General features: G+C 33.2%; 1 protein-coding gene across 4 annotated transcripts in view; it reads left to right on the top strand.

Moving 5' to 3' along the window:
* TTLL7 (tubulin tyrosine ligase like 7) overlaps positions 1-20,360 on the top strand; it is a 155,475-nt gene extending 135,115 nt beyond the window's left edge. Inside the window, exons 20-22 of one of the 4 annotated variants that reach the window (XR_014293258.1) lie at positions 3,726-3,899; positions 15,585-17,180; positions 19,405-20,360. Coding sequence is in view for 3 of the 4 variants with exons in the window: in XM_082611961.1 (XP_082468087.1) it covers positions 3,726-3,899; positions 15,585-15,705 (295 nt within the window). In the remaining variant the exon portion in view is untranslated. Of the gene's footprint in view, positions 1-3,725; positions 3,900-15,584 lie in introns of all 4 variants that reach the window. The other 3 variants (XM_082611962.1, XM_082611961.1, XM_082611963.1) reach the window with 3 other exon arrangements.
* Positions 20,361-20,562: the final 202 nt, after the last annotated feature.

The following is a 20,562-nucleotide window of genomic DNA, read 5'->3' as shown; positions in this document are numbered from 1 at the left end:
CCTAGCAGTCTAGGTAAAAATCTACTCTTAGCTCATTTCTAAAGGAATGATTTTAATAAAAGGTGTAGCTGTCTTTCACTGTTAGGTGTAAAACTCTTAGAAAAAATATTCCTAATAACTCTGGGCCACCTTGATTCCTGCCTCTGCCTGTCAACATCTCAATAATAAAACAAAATGAATAAGCCATTCCCTGTCCACATCCAGAAACTTCAAAGAATATCGTAGATGTTTGTCATAGGTTTTCCTAGAATTGGCCCAGGGGTTTGGCTGATGCATCAAATAGAAAACACCCACATCGCCCTCTCTTGCTCTTCCAGGCTGCTGAAGCCCATGCTCAGTGACCGTTTTTATCACATGCAACCTCCTGGGAGTGCTATTCAGAATGATGCTCCACGTTCTGAATGTGTCCTATCCAGGGGAATAGCTCTCGGAATTTTCATGCATAAAATTATCCACCATGTTTTACTGAACTAGGTGAAGCCTAGGTGCTATGGGGCTCAAACTCAGGCCACGGAGCTCAGGAAGGGTGGCCAAATAAGCAATATTTCAGCTTAGACTTGCAGGATGAGGAAGAAGAGGAATTTGCCAGGTAAAGCAAAGAGGAGGAGGCAGGGGGACTATGGGAGAAGGAATGTATGATTTGGAAAAGCCCTCTTTCCACTCAAACTCCTGATATGTAAACTCCAAAGAAAAGAATCTAGTTTAGACCCTTTAGCCAAAGACATTTTCCTATGGAAGTTTGTCATAGAAAAGCTTTTCTTTTACAATCTCGGGGAAAGAAGAAATTGTAAGGAATATTCTAAGGCAGCAGTCTGCTTTTAGGCTGAATTATATGCCTACCTGAAAATGTATGCGTATCATATAGACTACTTAAAATGATGTGAATCTTACTGTTTTCATATCACTTTCAACTGGATGTTGTGTTGTTCATACTTTTCAGCTCATTAATCTTTCTGTTACTGATTGTCCAGTTGGTGTAGTCCAGATTTTTTTTTTTTTTTTTTTTTTTTTACTTTCCTTTCTTCTTTGGGCTACTCAGTCATTCATTAGGGCTTCTACCAGAGGAGAAAGAAATGAATGTTTCACTTTTTAGATAGCTGCTTTATTAAATATTTTGATGAAAAAGCTGGTAAAAATTATTGGATTACTGGATAATATGAGGCTTTTCAAGTCTCTGGATTTCATTAATCATTCCCCTTTGTTACCGGGAGGTTATTCAGTATTCTGTATCTTATTGTTATATTATTAAAAATGTCATTTGAAGTCATTTCTTTTCATATTTCTCTGAGGATTAGGGAGTGCTGGAGAGAACTTTTTAACCATTTAATTTTTCTTTTTGAATTCATAGATTTTGGCCCTCCCATTTCCTTGGAATTTAGATTTAGAAAGCAGGCAGATAAGACCCTGGGTTCTTTGATAAAGGCACTGGTATTTTAAATTATTTATCCATCCTTTCACCTTCTTAAAATTTTTTGTGTTAGTATTGAAAATTGAGATACTGTAGTGTTCTAGAGGCACTTCATATTACTCAGCTGTGCCAGGTAGTGAGTAGGAGGGAGGGGACATGGTTCAAAAACATTCAGGTTGAAGAATAGGTTTCTTTTGTGCAGAGGGGGTGTCATTAGCCTAGTACCAAACAAAGCAAGTCTTGGTCATTTTCTTTTTTCTTTATGAGTGATTCTGGAGTGTTGACACTTAAATATGGATTAATAGAGTAGAATGTGGTCTTTGGTCAGTGGTGGTGAACATACCAAAATTAGGTAGAGAACCTTGATTCATATATTTATTTTAAATATTTAAGGAACAATGAGAGAATGAGAAGCCAAAGCTGCTTATATTATAACTCACATATTACTCAGGGTGTTACATCAAATTAACGTGTTACTTGAAGAAGGTCCTTTGCCTTTCCTCCATTTTATGTGTTCTTTTCTTACGTCTGTACTCCAAGTCAGCAAAAGAAAAATTACCGTGATGTGAGGAACCTGATAGTGAATCTAATCAGATGGCTCCAAAGTATCAAAATATAAATATATTCAAATTCAGGGGGGAGGGTGGTGATGGAGTTAGGCTTTTACAGAAATACCCAGAATCCGAGGGGAGAGAAAGTAAAAGTGCTCAGCTGAGAGTCAGAGATTCAGAATGTTTTCTTTGTGTATTTACATGTTTGTATGAAATTTTGATTTCTCTGGGCCCAGGCATGTAAGCCTTGCTAAACCAAGACTTATTAGTTATAAACATATTCCCTTATTAATTGGTGTTCTCCTGTTTTTCTTGATTACATCAAGTAAATTGGAGATATATCTATATACACACAAATATGCATATCATATCTAGTTTTTCTTATATTTAGTAATAACTTAAATTTTTAGAGTTAATTTAACTAACATATTACTATTTCTTGAATGAAAGTAAATTTTAATCCTTTTTAAATAATAAAAACAGTATTATATTTAGCCCTGAACATCTTAGAACGTGGAAGAAAATTTATTCCTTTCAATCTACTTATTTGAATCTTATTCCCTTTAAGAAAATCTGTCATTCACTGATGACATGCTGTCTTTTTGGGCCCATGTTTCTCCTGAAAAAATAAACAGTAGCCTTTCTACTAAAAAAATACCTTTCTGAGTTTCTAAAGCATTTTTTTAAAATTCCAAAGGTATCAAATATCCACAGAAGATTGAAAATGGAATCTTTGAATTTCCCACTGGGAAGTACATTTCTTCAGAAAAATATTTTCCTTAATATTTTTTTTCTTTCTGAAAATCTAGTCTTTTCTCTCTCTGTGGGTTAAACGAATTGGTTTATGTAAAATGAGACTTGAACCATTACCAAGTCTTAAAGCAAACCTTCCCCTTGAGGCTTGAAAGGAGTTTCAGTTACACTAAGGAAATAAGTCAGTCTCTCTCTCTCTCTCTCTCTCTCTCTCTCCCTTTATCGATGGTGGTAGGGTGATAAGATGTTTCCTGATTTGGGCCATGACAATCAGCTTAGGAATTGTGAATACATATATATGTGTACACACACACACGCATGCACGCATGCATGCATGCATTTAAATTTACCAAGACAGTATGTACTACTGCCTGCTGTGCACTAAGCTGAGTGCACTGAAGGAAGGAAGACGCTACCTTTGGAACTGCAGTAGGGCAGGACTTGTGGAGATTACATTACAGTATAGATCCTGTGCTCTAGGAATATCATGGACATAATTACGTATGAAAGTGTTTTGAAAGGGATGGTCATAAACAAAGGATTAACCTAAATTCTCAGAGAGAATCTGAGAGATCACAATTAAGAGATCACAAATTAACTTGCAGCAACTTTTTAATTTGTTTGTGAGACCATTATTAATATAAAAATAAATGTAGCTTCCTAGAAAATGTAAATTCTTAGAATACCTAACTTGTGAGAAATTAGCTCAGTATTTTACAATTACTTTAATGTAGAGTAACTCAATTTTTAGGAGGTGTTGGGAAACCATCCTGTTACTTAGAGCTAGCAGCAGTGAAGTCTTTAAAGATATGAATTCTATGTTGTGTTTTTTTAATGTAAAGATTAATTTCCAAATTTGTATATTTACTTTATACCTCTCAACCATCTGTAATCACTTCAAGTGTGTGAGGCCATTTCTACGTTTTTTTAATGTGTTTGTTGCTATGTAAGTGATATAGTTCGTTGCCATTTTTAACAGCCACATGAGGTCATGTCTGTTTCCATGCCAACAGATCCTCTTGGGAGAGTATTTTCAGTAAAAGCCCGGAGGTGGTGACTCCTTTGCAGCTCCAATGTTGCCAGCGCCTGGTCGAGCTTTGTAAACAGTGCCTGCTAGTGGTTTACAAATATGCAACTGACTCAAGAGGATCACTCTCAGGCATTGGTACCAATTGGGGTAATTCCAGGTACTGGTTTACATTTCCTAGACCCTGTGAGTTTTATATAAAGTAATGCCACAATGCAGTTTGAAATTGAAAGTCTTTTTTTGTCTATATGGCTAGAGAAAAAGCTAAAGACTAAAAATTCATACATGCTATTATCTATAAGATTCTTTTAATTTGAACAATCTTTACCTTTAAAGGACTGAACAAGGACAGCAATCACAAACCCGGAGGTGACAGAAATAACCTACATGGAGATGATATTATTTAACTTATATACTTTTGCTTTCAAAAGCCAAGTAAGAGCATACAAAAGGGTAATAAATTTAATTTTTCCCCCAATAGGGACATTTCAACATTTGTCCTTTATCCTAATATAGTTGACAAAATGCCTTTAGTTTAATTTTTATTGGTCAGTATGCCTCTACTATTCCCTTCATCACCAAACAGATCTGTGGGAGGTGGATTTTAAGTTCCATTTAAAAACTGGATTTTTATAAATATTGTCCAGTTAAAATAGGTAGTTTTCCAAAAGTATGAAAATATTGTTTTTAAGCTGCAAAGGTACATGAATAATCAGGAAGTACATTTTAGCACTTCTCAAGACAGTCGTAGTTCCATTTAGAATTAAAGATGAATATGTGACTTTTAGTATGTGTAAGTTGTAGTACTCTCAGGATAGAAGAGAATAAGCCATGACTTTGAAAAACTAAGTGATAGTCAAAAGATAATAGGATCTGCTAACAGTTGAATAGATGGTGAGGAAAATGAAACTACCATAACTTGGATTTTCTTTTTGAAACATCTAGAAATTGATCTGTTTATTAAAATGATCACAGGGAATATAATATAGCTAACTTCCTACAAAATTGACCTGCAACAGCAGGATGGTTTGGAACACTTTTCACAAAAAGTATTGAGAGATATATTTTTAATGTTTGTTTGTCTTGTATTCTGTCATTATACTATTGTAGTATAATGCAGTACCTTTAACCTATTTTAACTCTCCCCCTGCAAACAGAAGCTGATTGATCACAAAAATGGTAGAGGTAAAGTTAGACATTAATATTTAAAATATGTAAATACCAAAGCTGTATTCTACAGTTTTAATGGTTTGACTGCAGCAAATTATTGAATAAAGCTTATATTACTTTCATTAATATTCTCATATGATTTAAAAGAATGATGGCCATCTTTAAGACATTACAACATATAAATGAATAGCCTTCTCTTTAAGGAATGAAACTCTGGGAGCATGATCAGGAAAATCTTAAATTCCAGTCTAGGAAGGATGGTCTCAAACTCTTTAATATCCTCTTGCAATTCCAGATTTCATAACCCATTTTCTGTTGAGGGATCTTGTAACTTTTGTGGATGAGCAAAATAGGATGAGTCTTCCTGGCTATTCTGTACGGAGAAATTATACTTTACCGTTGCTTCAGTCCTTTTTACTTTCTTCCCTTTCTAGTGGTCGGAAGAAATATTCCTCAGCTTGGAATTTTGAGTTCCAGACTCTGACAAACACTCACTATGACCCCAGTGTAGTGATTATAAGCATTTTAGGGGAGGGGTGGGCCAGTCTTTCATTCCTTCCCAAGTTCAGAACCATTTAAGAGAGAAATGTAGGAATCAGACAGGTGATCATCAAAATGTAGCTTCATTACTGAGGAAAGCTACTGAGGGACATGGAGTAGATGTGAGCCAAGTGAGTTTTCTAATATTGAATTCCAGAATTAAATGTACCTGTCCAAAAAAAAAAAAAAAATAGGGACTTCCCTGGTGGTGCAGTGGTTGAGAGTCCGCCTGCCGATGCAGGGGACATGGGTTTGTGCCCCTGTCTGGGAGGATCCCACATGCCGCGGAGCGGCTAGGCCCGTGAGCCATGGCCGCTGAACCTGCGCGTCCGGAGCCTGTGCTCCGCAACGGGAGAGGCCACAACAGTGAGAGAGGCCTGCGTACCGCAAAAAAAAAAAAAAAAAAATTACCTGTCCAGTCAAAGACAGAGCTGGATCAACCCAAACCTTCCACTAGCACTATCCCATGAAGTCTAATTCTATTAATGTTGGCAGGAGAGCAAGTAAAAATGCATTCTTTCTGCAGATAGGCTGACCCAAAAAGAGAAAGGGGCTGAGCCAAGCCTGCCTGGTTCCTTCTTTTAAACCTGCAAATTAGATAACTCACTTCTGGTAAGAGGCCAGAAAGTTTATATTGGTGAAAGTTTTACTTGGAAACAAAGAAGAGAGAGAAACATGTCCTCCTAATATCTAGCTATTAAAGTCCAAGTCAATGTCACATTAATTTAAAAACATGGAAAAAGTGGCCATATATTCTTTCCCTTGTAGATTAGTAACCTATAGCATTTTACTTTATATGTAGGAGTCAGTTAATTTCATATTTATTAATTGATAAATTTCATTTTTGAAGTATGCCTAGTAACATATAAATTTATATTTATAAGTAAATATAAATATGCCTAATATAAATAATGTGTAAGGTATACCTAAATATTTTATGAGGAGATATATATTTGGCTAATTTATCTGTAAAATTAAAAGAGAAGAAAATAGAGCTAACATCAGTCAGATTCATGTACCATCTTTATTTTGACCACATATCTGCAGGATATTTCTTAAAAGGCTTAAAAGTGTATGTGTCACCTATTACATGGAAGAGAGTGGCCTTCAAACTTTCAGTCTCACAGAAATAACAATTTAATAGGCATACCAACTGAGAAGCCATTTCTCAGAGGTAGAGTCATAACTAAGCAAATATAATTGATATTTGTACCCAGATGGTCATCTCTATCTCTATCTCTATCTATCATCTCTATCTCTATCTATCTCTGTCTCTATATACATATCTATATCTATATCTATACCCATATCTCCAAGATACTAGAGTCTTTGGGACCAGCTCAATATTTCACTGTAACTAGACTTATTTGGAAAGCTTTGGGATCGCCAAACAATTTTCAGTCTCAGCATCTCTGTATTTCTATCTTTCATGTACTGAGCTTCCATATAAGCTCATTTACGTGGCTAAAAACATTTTTTAGAAACCACTGTATTAGGGCTTCTGCCTTTGGTAATAGAGCAAGCACTAGGTATTTGGACAAATCCTCCCTCTGATGACAATAAGAAAAGCTGGACAAAATACCAAAACATTTGCTTGAAGACATCAGAGAGTTAAAACCAGGTACTTGTTAGTGAGTATTGTTAGTACTGAATAATGCTTTTGACAGACTCATGGGCCTAAGGGAAAAAAGTAGGAGTTCAGGGCCTGTCAAAGTTGGGGACTTGATAAACACCATAGATTCCTTCAAGTGACAATGTCCCAGATGTTTTGCAAAGCAAAAGTTGACAGAATTACAGGGAAAAATAGACAAATCTACAACCACTGAGGGAGATTTTAATATATACTTCTCAAAAAATTAGAGACAAAGAACATTTTAACAATATGATTAACAGATTTAACTGTCACATAATAGTGAATTCAGTGACTTCAGAATACAATACACCAAGCATATCTGAATCTTTTATAAAAATCAACTATATAGTGGAATAATAAAACATAGTTCGAAAAATTGAAGTCACACAGAGTATTGTTTCTCATCACATGCTATTAAAATTAACAAAATGTCCAGAAAATCCATACTTTGGAAAGATAAAAAATACACTTTAACCCATGAATCAAAGAAGAAATCATAATGAATGTAAGAAAATATTTTTAACTGAATAAAAATATTACAAATAAAAACACAGTATGTACATAAATCATTATTATAGGAATACTTATAGGCTTAAATGAACATATTAGGGAGGGGTAAGGCAAAAATTAAATGATCTAAGCAATCGTCCTGAATGATGACAGAATGATATTAAAGTAAACCCAAAGAATACAGAAAAAGGAAATAATAAAAATGAGAGCAGAAATTAATATAATGACGCAAACAGAATAAAGATCAAAATGGCAAAAGTGGGTTTTTTAAAAGGCTAATAAAATTGATAAACAACTGGTGAGACTGATCAAAATATAAAAGACAAAAATAGTTAACGTCGAGGATAGAAATAGAGATGTTACTGCAGATATTACAAATATCAAACATTTTATAAGAAATATGAATAATTTCATGCTGATAAATTTGGTAATTTAGATTGTTAACAAATTCCTTGAAAAACACATATTACCAAAAGTGAGAAGAAGATATACTCTTAATTATTGAAAAAACTGAATCAATAATTAAAAACCCTCCCACAAAGGTAAGTCCAGATTCATAGGTCTTTACTATCTAATTCTACCCACCCAGAGAAGAGAGAATTACTATCTAATTCTATCTAATTCTACCCACCCAGAGAAGAGAGTATTACTATCTAATTCTATCTAATTAAACCCACCCAGAGAAGAGAGAAAAGGAAGGTATGTTCTCTAACTTGTTTTATGAGGCTACCATACCCCTGATACCTGACCAAGACATTATGGCAAAGGACAATGACAGTCTAATCTCACTCCTGTACATAGATGGAAAAATCTTACATAAATATTACCAAAACAAACCCAGAAACCTTAAATAGGATAATGTATCATGACTAACTTTTGTTTATTGCATCAACTTAATGGTACAATAACATTAAAAAGTGATCAATGTAATTTTAGTAGAATAAAAAATCATTTAAAAGTATATGGATAAGTCACTTTTAGAATTCAGTATATTACATTCATGCCTAAAAAATGCTTAACAAGGTAGAAACAAAAGGGAAATTCCTCAATCTAATAAAGGATAAGTACAAAAACCCTACAATCATATACTTAATGGTAAAATGTTGAAGACTTTCCTTCTGAGATGAGAAGCAAGACAAGATTGCCTGTTATTACCGCTTCTATTTACCATTGTATTGGACCTAGCTTGTTCAAGGAAGCATGCCAAAGAAGTAAAAGGCACTGGATTTGAGAGAAAGAACTAAAACTCATTACTAATGGATATGATTGTGTTCACAGAATCTAAGTAAATCTAAGATAAATTATTAAGTAAATTTAACAATTTTGATGAAATCAAAGTTGGGATAAAATCAATTGTATTTTTTTCTATATTAATAACAAACAGCTAGAATATGACATTTTAGATACAATATCATTTTTCAATAGCATCAAAGAATAACTAATTCTTAGGAATAAATGTAACAAAAATGTGTAAGACCTTTAAGTAGGAAGATGCAAAAGATGGAAAGTTATACCTTATTCATCATTGAAATTGATATGAATATGTCAGTTCTTCTCAAATAGTTCTTCACATCTATAAATTCAATGTAATCCTCATATAAATTCCAACAGTGTTTTTTGGAGGGTGCAGAATTTGACCAAAGCATGTTCTATCATTTATACGGAAAAGCAAAGGGTCAAGAGTAGATAAGACATTCTTGAACTAGAACAATAAAATAGTAGAATTTATTAACTATAGTGCACTAAGAATTATAATAAAGCTATAGTAATTTAAGACATTGTAATAGTGCCAAAAGGATAGACAAATAGACCAATGGAACCATTCAGAAAGGTCATAAATAAATACAGGCATATGTAGGGAGTTGATTTATGACAAAAGGACACTTAACTTATAACAAATGGGAAAAAAGTTTGTTTAAGCAAATGGTTCTGGGGCAATTGGGTTTCCAAATAATAATAAAAAAAAAAAACTTGCCTTTACTTACACCATATACAAAATCATTTCCAAAGAATTGAGTACACAGATATAAAAGGCAAAACTAAAGATTTGAGGAGATAATATAGGAGAATATTTTCATGACTTGAGGTATGCAAAGATTATAAAATATCAGGCTGAAAAGTACAGATCATAAATGAAAAGATAAATTTTACTATATTAAAATTAGGAGCATATGTTCATCAGAAGACCCCATTAAGAAGTTGAAAAAGCAAGCCTCAAGATGGAAGATGATTTTGCAACCCATATAACCTACAAAAGATTGTTATACAGACTGTATAAGAACTCCTACAGATTTCTAAGAAGAAAATAGAACACTATGGAAAAATGGGGAAGATACTTGAAGAGCCTCTTCAAAAAAGAGTTTTTTTTAAAGACAGTAAATATTTGAAAAACTGTTTAAGCTCATATTCAGGGAAATGCGAAACCCATCTTTCAGACCAAGAGTTGATCAGGATTTAGAGTAATGGGAACTCTCTTACACTGCTGATGATAGTGAAAATTGTAACCTTTTAAAAAATGTTTGGCATCACCTACTAAGGTTTACCATTTTCTCAGCTCTTTTATTCCCAGTAACTCTAAGCAGAAATGTATGCCCGTGTGCATCAAGAGCATAATTAGAATTATTTATAGCAGCATTTACTTATAATAGCTAAAAATGGGAAATAACCCAAATGTCTATTCTGGAAGAATAGACACATTTTTTGTAATATCCACTCAATGAAATACGCATCAAAAATGAACAGTTGCTGTGATGACTAACTTAGGACACCTTTGGAATAACCATGAAAGGAGACTGTTCTGAGCAACCAGCAACCTCTTCTAACCATTTTATTTTGGCTTTCATGGGCCTCATTAGTTTCTTGATTAACAGTGAATAGTAACTTTGTATTGTTCATTCAGTATGTTAAAACCCTGTGATTATCTGCTTATGTCCCCACCTAGATGTCCATAGCCAGTTCAAATGCAACATGTCCAAAACTGGGCTCTCCTCCCTGCCCCCCAATAAGCTTGTTTTCAGTATATGATTACATTTAGTTCTTTAAGCCTGAAACCTGGGAGTGATTCTTCACACCTAACGGATTTGTCTTCTGTTGGTTTTATCATTAAATATTCTCCTCCATCCTTGCTGCCACTTAGTCTTACCAGCCGGGCCCCCTGCCTGCAGTCTTGGTCTATCCTGCTTACTACCCTGATGTCCTCCCGGCTGCCCTTCTCCCCGTACCACTTCTCTACGCCAAAGGACTCTATGTTGTTCCCTTTATGTTGACATTTCCAATTACTCTTTCATTGAGATACAACCTTCTGGAATCTTAATAGTGCTTTTTTCTTTTCCCCAGAAGAGAAAAAAAAAAAAAATGAACAAACTGCACGTAAGCATAGCAATATGGATGAGTCTCAAACAGAAAGTTGAGCAAAAGATGCCAGATCCAAAGGAATACATACTTCATTCTATTTATTTTTAAATTAAAAAAAACAGGGAAAACTGAATTATAGTGTTTACAGAATGTGTACTTAGGTGGTAAATAGGAAGTAATTACCATTGAAGTCTGGATAGTGGGTAACTTTATGGGGAGGGAGGGTGCTGTAATACAGGGCTCTGGGGTGCTAGCAATATTCAATCATTCAACCTGGGTAGCGGTTACATAAGTAATCACTTTATACTCTTCATTTACTGGACATTTATGTTTTATGCACTTTTTGAATGTGTGCTATATTTTAAGATTAAAAAGTTTTAAAAATCAAGTTAAATACATGGTACCATTTTGATCTTAGGCTAAGATAGCTTGATACATCTATCTTAAAACAGGCATGGCATGGCTAATAAGGCTGATGTTAATAACATATAAATAATAATATTCCACCTATGTGCACTGTTTAATTGGTTCCATACTCTGTGAGACAGGCATGGCAGAAACTATTGGGCTCTTTTCACCAGTGAGAAAACTGAGGTCCAAAGAGGTTAAATGGCCCATCCAAATCCACGTTGCTAGCATATGACAAGAGGTGGGACTTGAAACTAGGGCTTCCCCCCAAATCAAAGTTAAAACCACAATACAGTGTACTGGCTATTATATTTAAAATTCAAAACAATAAGTGTTGGTAAGGACATTGAGAAGCTGGCACTGGTTCAGAATATAAAACGGTGTGACTGCAGTAGAAAACAGTGGCAGTTCCTCAAAAAGTTAAATATAGAATTACCATATGACCCAGCAATTCCACTCCTATGTACATACCCCAAAGAATTGAAAACAAGGACTCAAACCAATACTTGTACACCAATGTTCATAGCAACATTATTCACAGAGGTCAAAAGCTGGCAACCACCCAAATGTCCATCAACAGATGAATGGATAAATAAAATGTGGTATATACATATATTATTAAGCCTATATAAAATTATAAATATAAATATAATACTGTTACATAATATTATATAAAATTTATAAATATAAAATATTATTCAGCCTATATAAAAAGGAATGAAATTCTGATACATGCTACAACATGGGTGAACTTTGAAAACATGCTAAGTTAAATAAGCCAAACACAAAAAGACAAATATAGTATGATTCTACTTATATGAGGTACCTAGAACAGACAAATTCATAGATATAGAAAGCAGAATAGAGACTACCAGGGACTGGAGGAGGAGGAAATGGGGATTTAGTGTTTAATGGCACAGAGTTTCTGTTTGAGATGATGAAAAAGATCTGGAACCAGATCATAGTTATGGTTACACAACCATTGTGAATCTGTTTAATGTACTGAACTTGCATACCTAAAAATGGTAAGGAGCTTCATGTTATATATATTCTACCACAATTTAAAAAAATTAAAAAGAACACAGCCCAAATATGGCGATGAACTTTATTTACCTTGTGTTCCCCAAACGAGGAAGCTGAGTTTATTCTAGGAGGATTGGGGGTCCTGGTCTTCCTCCAGGGAGATCTCAGAGGTGGGTGTAGCTTCTTTCAAGCCTAATTAACTTAACACTCTTGAAATACTTCACGTTCTAGAGATTCTCCATGGTCAGCAGTAAGTTGGTACATGACAAGCCAAACAATTCTACCTCAAGGAGGAATTAGACAAATGCATGTTTTACATTTATATGATAGATATGTGAAGATGTGCCTAGCTAGTCTCAGATGAGGAGTAAGGGTATGTGTGTGAAGCAAATAGGGTAGTCTGAGGTGTTTCTCCTTGGGATGAGTTAGCTACAAGTTAGCTATTTTTGTACTTTGAGAGTAAGCTACAATAAAAATAAAGCTGGAAACTTCACATTTTTTGGTGCTTTAGCACAAACTCTTTAGATACAGTGTATAGATCCACTTTCTAGAGATTCTTCCTGCTAAAAAAAATCAAATTGTTATTTAACTTCATTGCAAAGAACATTTCAAAAATAATCTTTGATGTTCAGCTAGTGTGGGATCTCCCAAGAGATACTAATGGAGATATTAAGGCAAATAATCCATTGTGTTTCCCTGTAATGCTTTAAAATATCCCACAGCACTTTCTTTAGGGAAGCAAAGTGTTTCTTCCAATGTGATTTTATATGCTTTTTCTAGTTCACACTGAATTTCTTTTCCTTTCTAAGTCTTTAAAAGTTTTATTTTAGCCTTTTCTGCTTCTATTAAAAAGTTTAGGTTTGCGGATATATAATATTTTTCTACTTTCTAGGTTTTTTATACTTTATACTTCTGAAAAAAATGAGTATAATCATTATATCCTTTAGTTTTAAAATTGGGATTCACACAGAAATGACAGTATAGTATAGTTGCTGGGAGCACTGGTTCTGGAGTGAGACCAAATGGATTTGAATCCTGGCTCTGCCACTTACTAGCTACGTGCCTGTGGGCAAGGCATTTAACTCCTGTGCACTCTGGTGTTTTCATCTTTAAAATGGAGCTGATAATAATATGTATCATAGAAAATCATTAGAAATAACTAATATTTTAAAATCAATTATAATGGTCCTGGCACACAAAAACACTTTTAAAATACAAAATAGTGTTAAAGAAAATAGTATAAGTTAGCTCTAACCCTGGACTTTGTACTTTTATTTTTTCATCTGTGAAAATGGAGATCTTTAGCTCAGAAGGCTATGTGAATGTTATCGTAATGTCAGTAGTAACTACTGCTTGGAAATTCTTCAAAAGAAAGTCGGCCAAAGTTACTGTTTACTATAATAATTATCAATGAAATCAGAATGTATTTTCAGTAGAAGATAGAATAACTCTCAACTAATATGGAATAGTGGTTTTTGATCAAACACTTTAGTTTCTTTTGCACCTTTGCCCTAGATAGGAAGGGTAGCCTTTTCCTGGCAGAAGATATCAGATCAATCATCATGACTCCACTAGCTCTTGACATAATAATTAATCCATATAAATTACCTAAGTGATATTAAGAAAATAATTTATATAATCTGTGATGTGAGAAATCAATTGTTTCATTATTCGTCACCCATTGTGCAATTTTGATTTAATTTAGCTTTTATATTATTTAACTGCTCTATTAATGATTTGAGCAATTATTTATAGTTTGTGATATTAAGTAATAGATTTAGGGGATATTATCAGATAATTCATGATGAAATGATGTTTATGAATATTATGGATAATTCTGCCATTTTAATCTGAATGCGGTATGCAGTTTGATCATAATGAATTCATATTCTTCTACAAAATTCATATAACACAACTATAAATATAATTTCCCATTGACACAGAGATTAGTAGTTACCAACATTATTTCATATAGAATAGGTAGCTAATCCTTGGCCTTCAATTTCTTCATGTGTGTTTGGAAGTATGATACTGTGGCTGGAAGATGCTAAAGTCGAGTGAAGAAAATAAGTGATTTGATGCTCTACCTTCGTTTCTTTTTTCAAGACTAATTATAAATCTCCTGTTGCTACTTCTGCTCTTGGAATTTTTTATAGATATCTTTGTCCTGACTTTCTAGCATGTCCTTCTCATCATTACCAGGACTTAACACTTTTAATAGTGATGCTTATTTGCACTTGCTTATGTGGATTTCCTTGATCATTTCTCTCTCGACATATAGATTGGACTGGCCTAATGCTAATCAGAGGTTTTCCAGAGAAAACAGATTATACAGGCACACACTCCTACTTGTAATTACTGCATCCCAAAGCTCTGAAAACTCAAACGAATAAAAATAAAATAAAAGTAACCCATTTATTGGCACATCTGAATTGACACGAAGTTGTTTATAGTCTTTATCCAATTGTGAATATTTCTCTGTTTCACTACAGAAATATTAATGATTTGTTTACAGGATGCTGCCCCAAGACCCTGATGTTGTTACATTATATATAATATATACACTATAGTGTCCTAAAATCTGGAAAATTTATGTATTCTGAAATATATTTGGCTGCAAAGGTTGCATGCAACCTGTAATTATGATTGTTTTTGGTTTTCTGTAATCACAAGTACCCAGTAGTCCAAGAATTTAAAATTTACAATCTAGTTATGAATGTTAATCTTTAACTTTTTCTTTTAGATTACCTATAGTCATAACACATCAATGATATATTTATTAAATTGTAATCAATGGTTTCAACATCCTTGAAACAATTATTTTAATTGGTTAGCCAAATTCTCATGTCGCATGTTTTTAAGAAATATTTGACTGGTTACACACATTATTTACAGAGGTGAATGATGAATTCCAAATTAACATGAGTCATATAAACAGTCTCCTAGCATGTGAGTTCATGGATCTTTATGGGATGTCTCGGGACACTAAGATCACATGTTACATCTATATTCAACTATTTGGGTGAGGCTTTATGACCCTCTCCCTGCCTCCCCTCCTCAACTCAGGAGAGGAAATCTTTTTATGTGGGTTGCATTGTTATAGTATCATTTCTCATGTAAGATGTACAAATTATTAACCACATAATATTTTAGTGAGAGATGTTAATATTAGTTTGTAAAGTCTAATTTTTTAACTATCATTTTTAGGTATTTACTACCAGGAAGTACACAATTCTTCTTGAGAACACCAACCTACAACTTGAAATACAGTTCACCTGGAATGGCTCGCTCAAATGTTTTGTTTACATCCCGGTATGGCCATTTGTGAAACAGAGGGAAGATCACCATGGGTTATGCATAATAACAATTCATATTTTTCCCAACTTAACGTTGCAAAGACAGTGACCATTAAGTGCTGTTTTATGTATATATGACATATATGTGTGTGAAACTATATACACACATGCACTCAAATAACATATATATTTATTATAATATATGAAGGAAGAATTAGCAGGAAACTGGATATAAGATTTAACCTTTCTGGAAATGTAATAAACCATGTTAAAATTGTTTACACAAATATGTGAATGTCTAGGGTTTGCTAGGTTTATAATTAATACCTTCCTACTAGAAATGTTATTTTTGCTGCAGAGTATATAAAACAGAATTGATCTTGAAGATCCCATTACAGTGTTAAATTATTTTCTAGGTAATATGACTTTTGACTTGAAAAAGCATTAATAGTAAATTACCTTATTAATTCTCATATATAGTAGCTATTTAAAATGAAAACAAAAATTAGAAGCCTGGTGTTGCTTGATGATAGGATTAAGTATGAAACAGGTTTGTCATTACTATAGCACACTGCAAAGTACTATAAAATCCCAACCAGATTCTCCAAGATTTTTATCCCTCAGTGTGGAAATTTAGCTACTTGTGAAAGTGATAATGTAAATTTTCAGTAAGGATCTGGTAAGGTCATATTATGATCTAAAATGGAAGACAATCCAGTGGATTAAAAATAAACAAAACTTACTAGCTTGTATTTTTACTTTTTATTGGGAGTCACATAAAGGGAACAGAAAATGGTGGTAATGACAGAATCGTTCCATATGATTTTTGTATCTCTTACCACTGTTACCACATTCACTTTTTTTTGGAAAGTATATCTCTGATGAGTACATATGGTCAAATACAATTTCTTCTGTTCAAAGAGCTGATATTTTAAATTTATTTCAGTGTTACAGAATGATGTGTCACACTTATTTTATAAGTCTCTCAATGCTGAGACCAACTTACATTGCAAAGACTAATACAGAGTTTCATATTGCACCATAGAAAATAATCTAAATTATTGCAAATAGAAGATTCTGATTACTAAATATTATTAGTCATCGATGTGCTCTTGAGAGTTTTAAAAAAATCAAAATAGAGTTTGAAGTTTTCTTCTTGTCCAAAGTTATTAAGTGTAAGTTTCATAGCAGTTTACTTCCTTTTTTTGCTTGCAGTTTCAAAAACAATGAGTGAGCTTTCAGTTTTCTATACAAATATAAATAGTACCATGGATATCCTTAGAGATTGCAATATTCACCTTTTAGAATTTTATTTAAACTTCTCCCAGTAGCTTTATTTTCTCACAGATGGTAATTATTTGCAACATTCATGAGTGTTTTACCTCCTTTTACTATCCTGAAAGCTATTTCCAGTAAATCGAGAAATGGTCCCAAAGCAGAAGGAGAACTGAGAGGGGCAAACTGGCCTGCTTTAATTCACAAGCTGGATAACTGGCAACCCAAAGTTGTAAGTTGATATATTGTGCTTTTAAAGCCATGTTCTGAGGCTGTATTAGGATAAAGTAGGTTCTTCCCTAAATTATTGCTGGCTACTTGATTCTTTATGACTACCTACCATCCGTATTCCAGTGGATACTTTTCCTTGCTAATTGCATCCCAAAGAAGAGTTTGTTATTGTCTTTGTGGGAAAAGAGGATAAGGATGTCAGGATGAAGGAAATTGCAGTGTAGCTCTGAGTGCTTATGACGCCATTTTGTGAATTCTTAAATATGTTTAGAATTTTTTGGAATAAATAATGCAAAAATTGGGATAGTAACAAAATTATTATAAGAATGATCATCAAGTAGGCCTTTTCATGGAGCAGTTTTAGTCACTTTTCATTGAAATTCATGACTTGTTCATGAATGAGACACAATTTCAAGTGTCTGGTATATGATATCAACCCAGTTTGTTGGCCACTCACTTGCATTAGCTTAAATCACAACGGTGACTTAATTTGCTAGAGTGGGTACTTTGGAAGTTCTTCTCTTAGTTGTATAAAAGTGAAATTTTTATTTAAAACAAAAAAAGAATGTCTAACATGTCTTCCCCTGGGGAAAAATAAATACAAAAAAAGTAAATTTAAATGTATGAAACTACCCAGTTAGTTACTGATGAGCAAATTTCATTTTCATTCCTCTAGCTACCTAAGTCTGGCATTGTTTGAGTGCTAGAATTTTATTGCCCACATTTGCCTCTTTATACTGATCTAGTCTGATATGATGAAGTTGTGAATAAAAGCCATGTGCTCATTATTTATGTATACTACCTGGTATGCTGTGGACGATGGTTGTGTTAATGCTTATTCCCTAATGAGAAACTAAGAAAAGAAGATACAGTAATAAACCGTGGAAGACTTTAGAGGCCATAGAAATATTTTAGTGATATAAAATATTCCTTTGTTTTTATTATAAAATTTTTATTCATAGAGTTAAAACGTAGCAGTATAAGTGATAGCATGGGTCTGACTCTCTCTCTTCTAGGAGAGAAAATAACTTTATCTGAAAAACTCAGAAGCTATCCAATCTTACCAAGAGATTTTGATAGGGAATTTGGTTATGATGAAAGCATATTTTCATTCTGTTATTAAAAAAATATATCCCTGCTCATTCTGTGACTAATGCTTTCCAGAACTGTATATGTTTGGAATGATTCCAGAATTGTTCAAGAAGTAACCTTTTAATGTTCAATTATTATCTATGAACATTGTATGAGATTGCAGATTAGTTTTCACTGTAATAATCCAGCATTGTAATAATTACCATTTGCTTATGTATTCTGTTGAAGGAACTATTTGTGATTCATATTATGATTATTAGCAACAAATTTTATTTCATGTTGCATGTGTAAAAATGAAGTTATAACAGGATCAAATATGGAAATGCCAATGGTAACCTCTGTCAGATGCAAAGCTCTATACAAATTCTTTCATATATCTGAATTAGGTCTAAATACACAAAATTTTTCTACTAATTCCTCCCCCCAGAGCTAAAATGAACCAAACTCAAGCAAAAAACCCCAATCTTCTTCTCATCTAATATTGACACACAGCTATATGATAGTGGCTTCTAGACATCAAGAAAAAGATTTCATTCTAATTATTTTTTAAATTTGGAAAGTATATGATTATAGAATTTTGTTATCTAAATCTAAATTTCATGGTTTAATATAAATTAATCCAAATGCTTTCTTCTTTAGCATGACAAAGTCATTCCATTTAAAACTTCTCTTTAAATCTAAACTTCCACATTACTTATTTTCAAAAGTACCAAAAAATTGATAGTTGCATAAACTCTATTATTTCTAGTTTTCTATAAAGCATTGCTTCATTCTTAAACGTATATTCTTTAAAATATAATACCAAATACCTTGAGAAGAGTGACAATAAATACTTTCCTTTTCTGTTCTGTAATGCTGTTTTACATTTTGAGTCTTAGTTTACTTGGTTCCAAGGGTTAAACAATAAAAAGTGTAAGTACAATTAGTTGTGTTCCTGTGACCTGATGATTTTTGAAAATTTCTTTTGTCTTTAAATTGAGAAATTTAATAAAGCTTTCAAGAACTGAATTAGTTATCTAAATATTTTGCACTAATCCTACTTACCAATAAATTAAAATTTTGAAAGTATTTTGATGATCAAAATTTTACTCCTTACACTGTTTTTTCTTTCTTCTTCTTTTTTAAACTTTGAGTTCCACTTGAAGTTTTGACCTTTGCATGGACAAATTCAAGAAAAGAGAAATCCTGTCTTTTAAACATTGGTTTATGGTGGTGTATTTTTGCTTCAGCAACAATAAAACTTATAAGATGTGTTATTGGATCAAGTTCAGTTTTTCTGCTGAGATTTTTAAGAACAAGGTTGAACTTTCAATGTCTAAAAAGCATTAATTGCCTGGATCCATATGAACCAAGATAATGGCCACAAATAACAGTCTTGCGACCAAAAAAATGTTAAATTAAAACTAATTGCACACTTTGAGATTCTTGCCCTTTTTTGGTGCTTTTTTGCCTTGTTATGGGTATTGAAGGACAACTATTCAGGTGAAACATTCTGCATTAACTGGGCTGTATTACCTAAAAAGAGCTACATAAAGTTTTTATTTTATCCCCACCTGCTAATTTGAAAACTATTGATAAAGTTATCATTCAGTACACTAATATCTAAATTAGTAAGAAGACTTACCTTACAAAAGTAATCAGATAATGCTGATATTTCTCTTTCAAAGGCTAACAGTGACAGTTCTTGGTCCTGAGCTGGTTGGTTCATACAATAACTAATGTACATGCTACTACATTGAATATTAATAGATTTGCTGAAGATTCTGGGTTTGAGGGTTAGCTTGAAAGCAATACATTTGCTACCATGAATCATGACTCAAATTATCCCCATGTGTTTTACTACCTGTATATGAATGCAAATGTTGTTACAGAAAATATGCTTGAAATGTCAACACAATGTGCAATTAGTATTGCAATGTCATGCTTCAGCATGTGATATCTGTATGGTGAAGTTATTTCAATTACTCAGATATGTTACTATAATAAAAAATGTTTAATATAAGAAAGCTACATATGTCATCAAATGGTTATTTCTGTTCCCCCTCCTCCCACCCCACACACACTGTTTTTAGTAGTAGAAGAGACTGGCTCTCAATTAAGCTTTCAGGGTGATGAAATATATTTTCACAGTAATTTTCTTCTGCTGTAGAGTCAGCAGTAGAACTGTGGGGATAACTTTACCTGCTATTAAAGTCAGGTTGAGTAAACAGAATTCGTGTCAATTCCTCTCTTAGTTAGCTGGAAGGTAGACTGGTCTAAAATTTAGAAATGACATTTTTATATCTTTCTAG

The sequence above is a fragment of the Mesoplodon mirus genome (assembly GCF_964341445.2).
Source record: "Mesoplodon mirus genome assembly, chromosome: 3".
Taxonomy (NCBI): domain Eukaryota; kingdom Metazoa; phylum Chordata; class Mammalia; order Artiodactyla; family Ziphiidae; genus Mesoplodon; species Mesoplodon mirus.
This window is presented reverse-complemented; position numbering and strand designations above follow the sequence as displayed.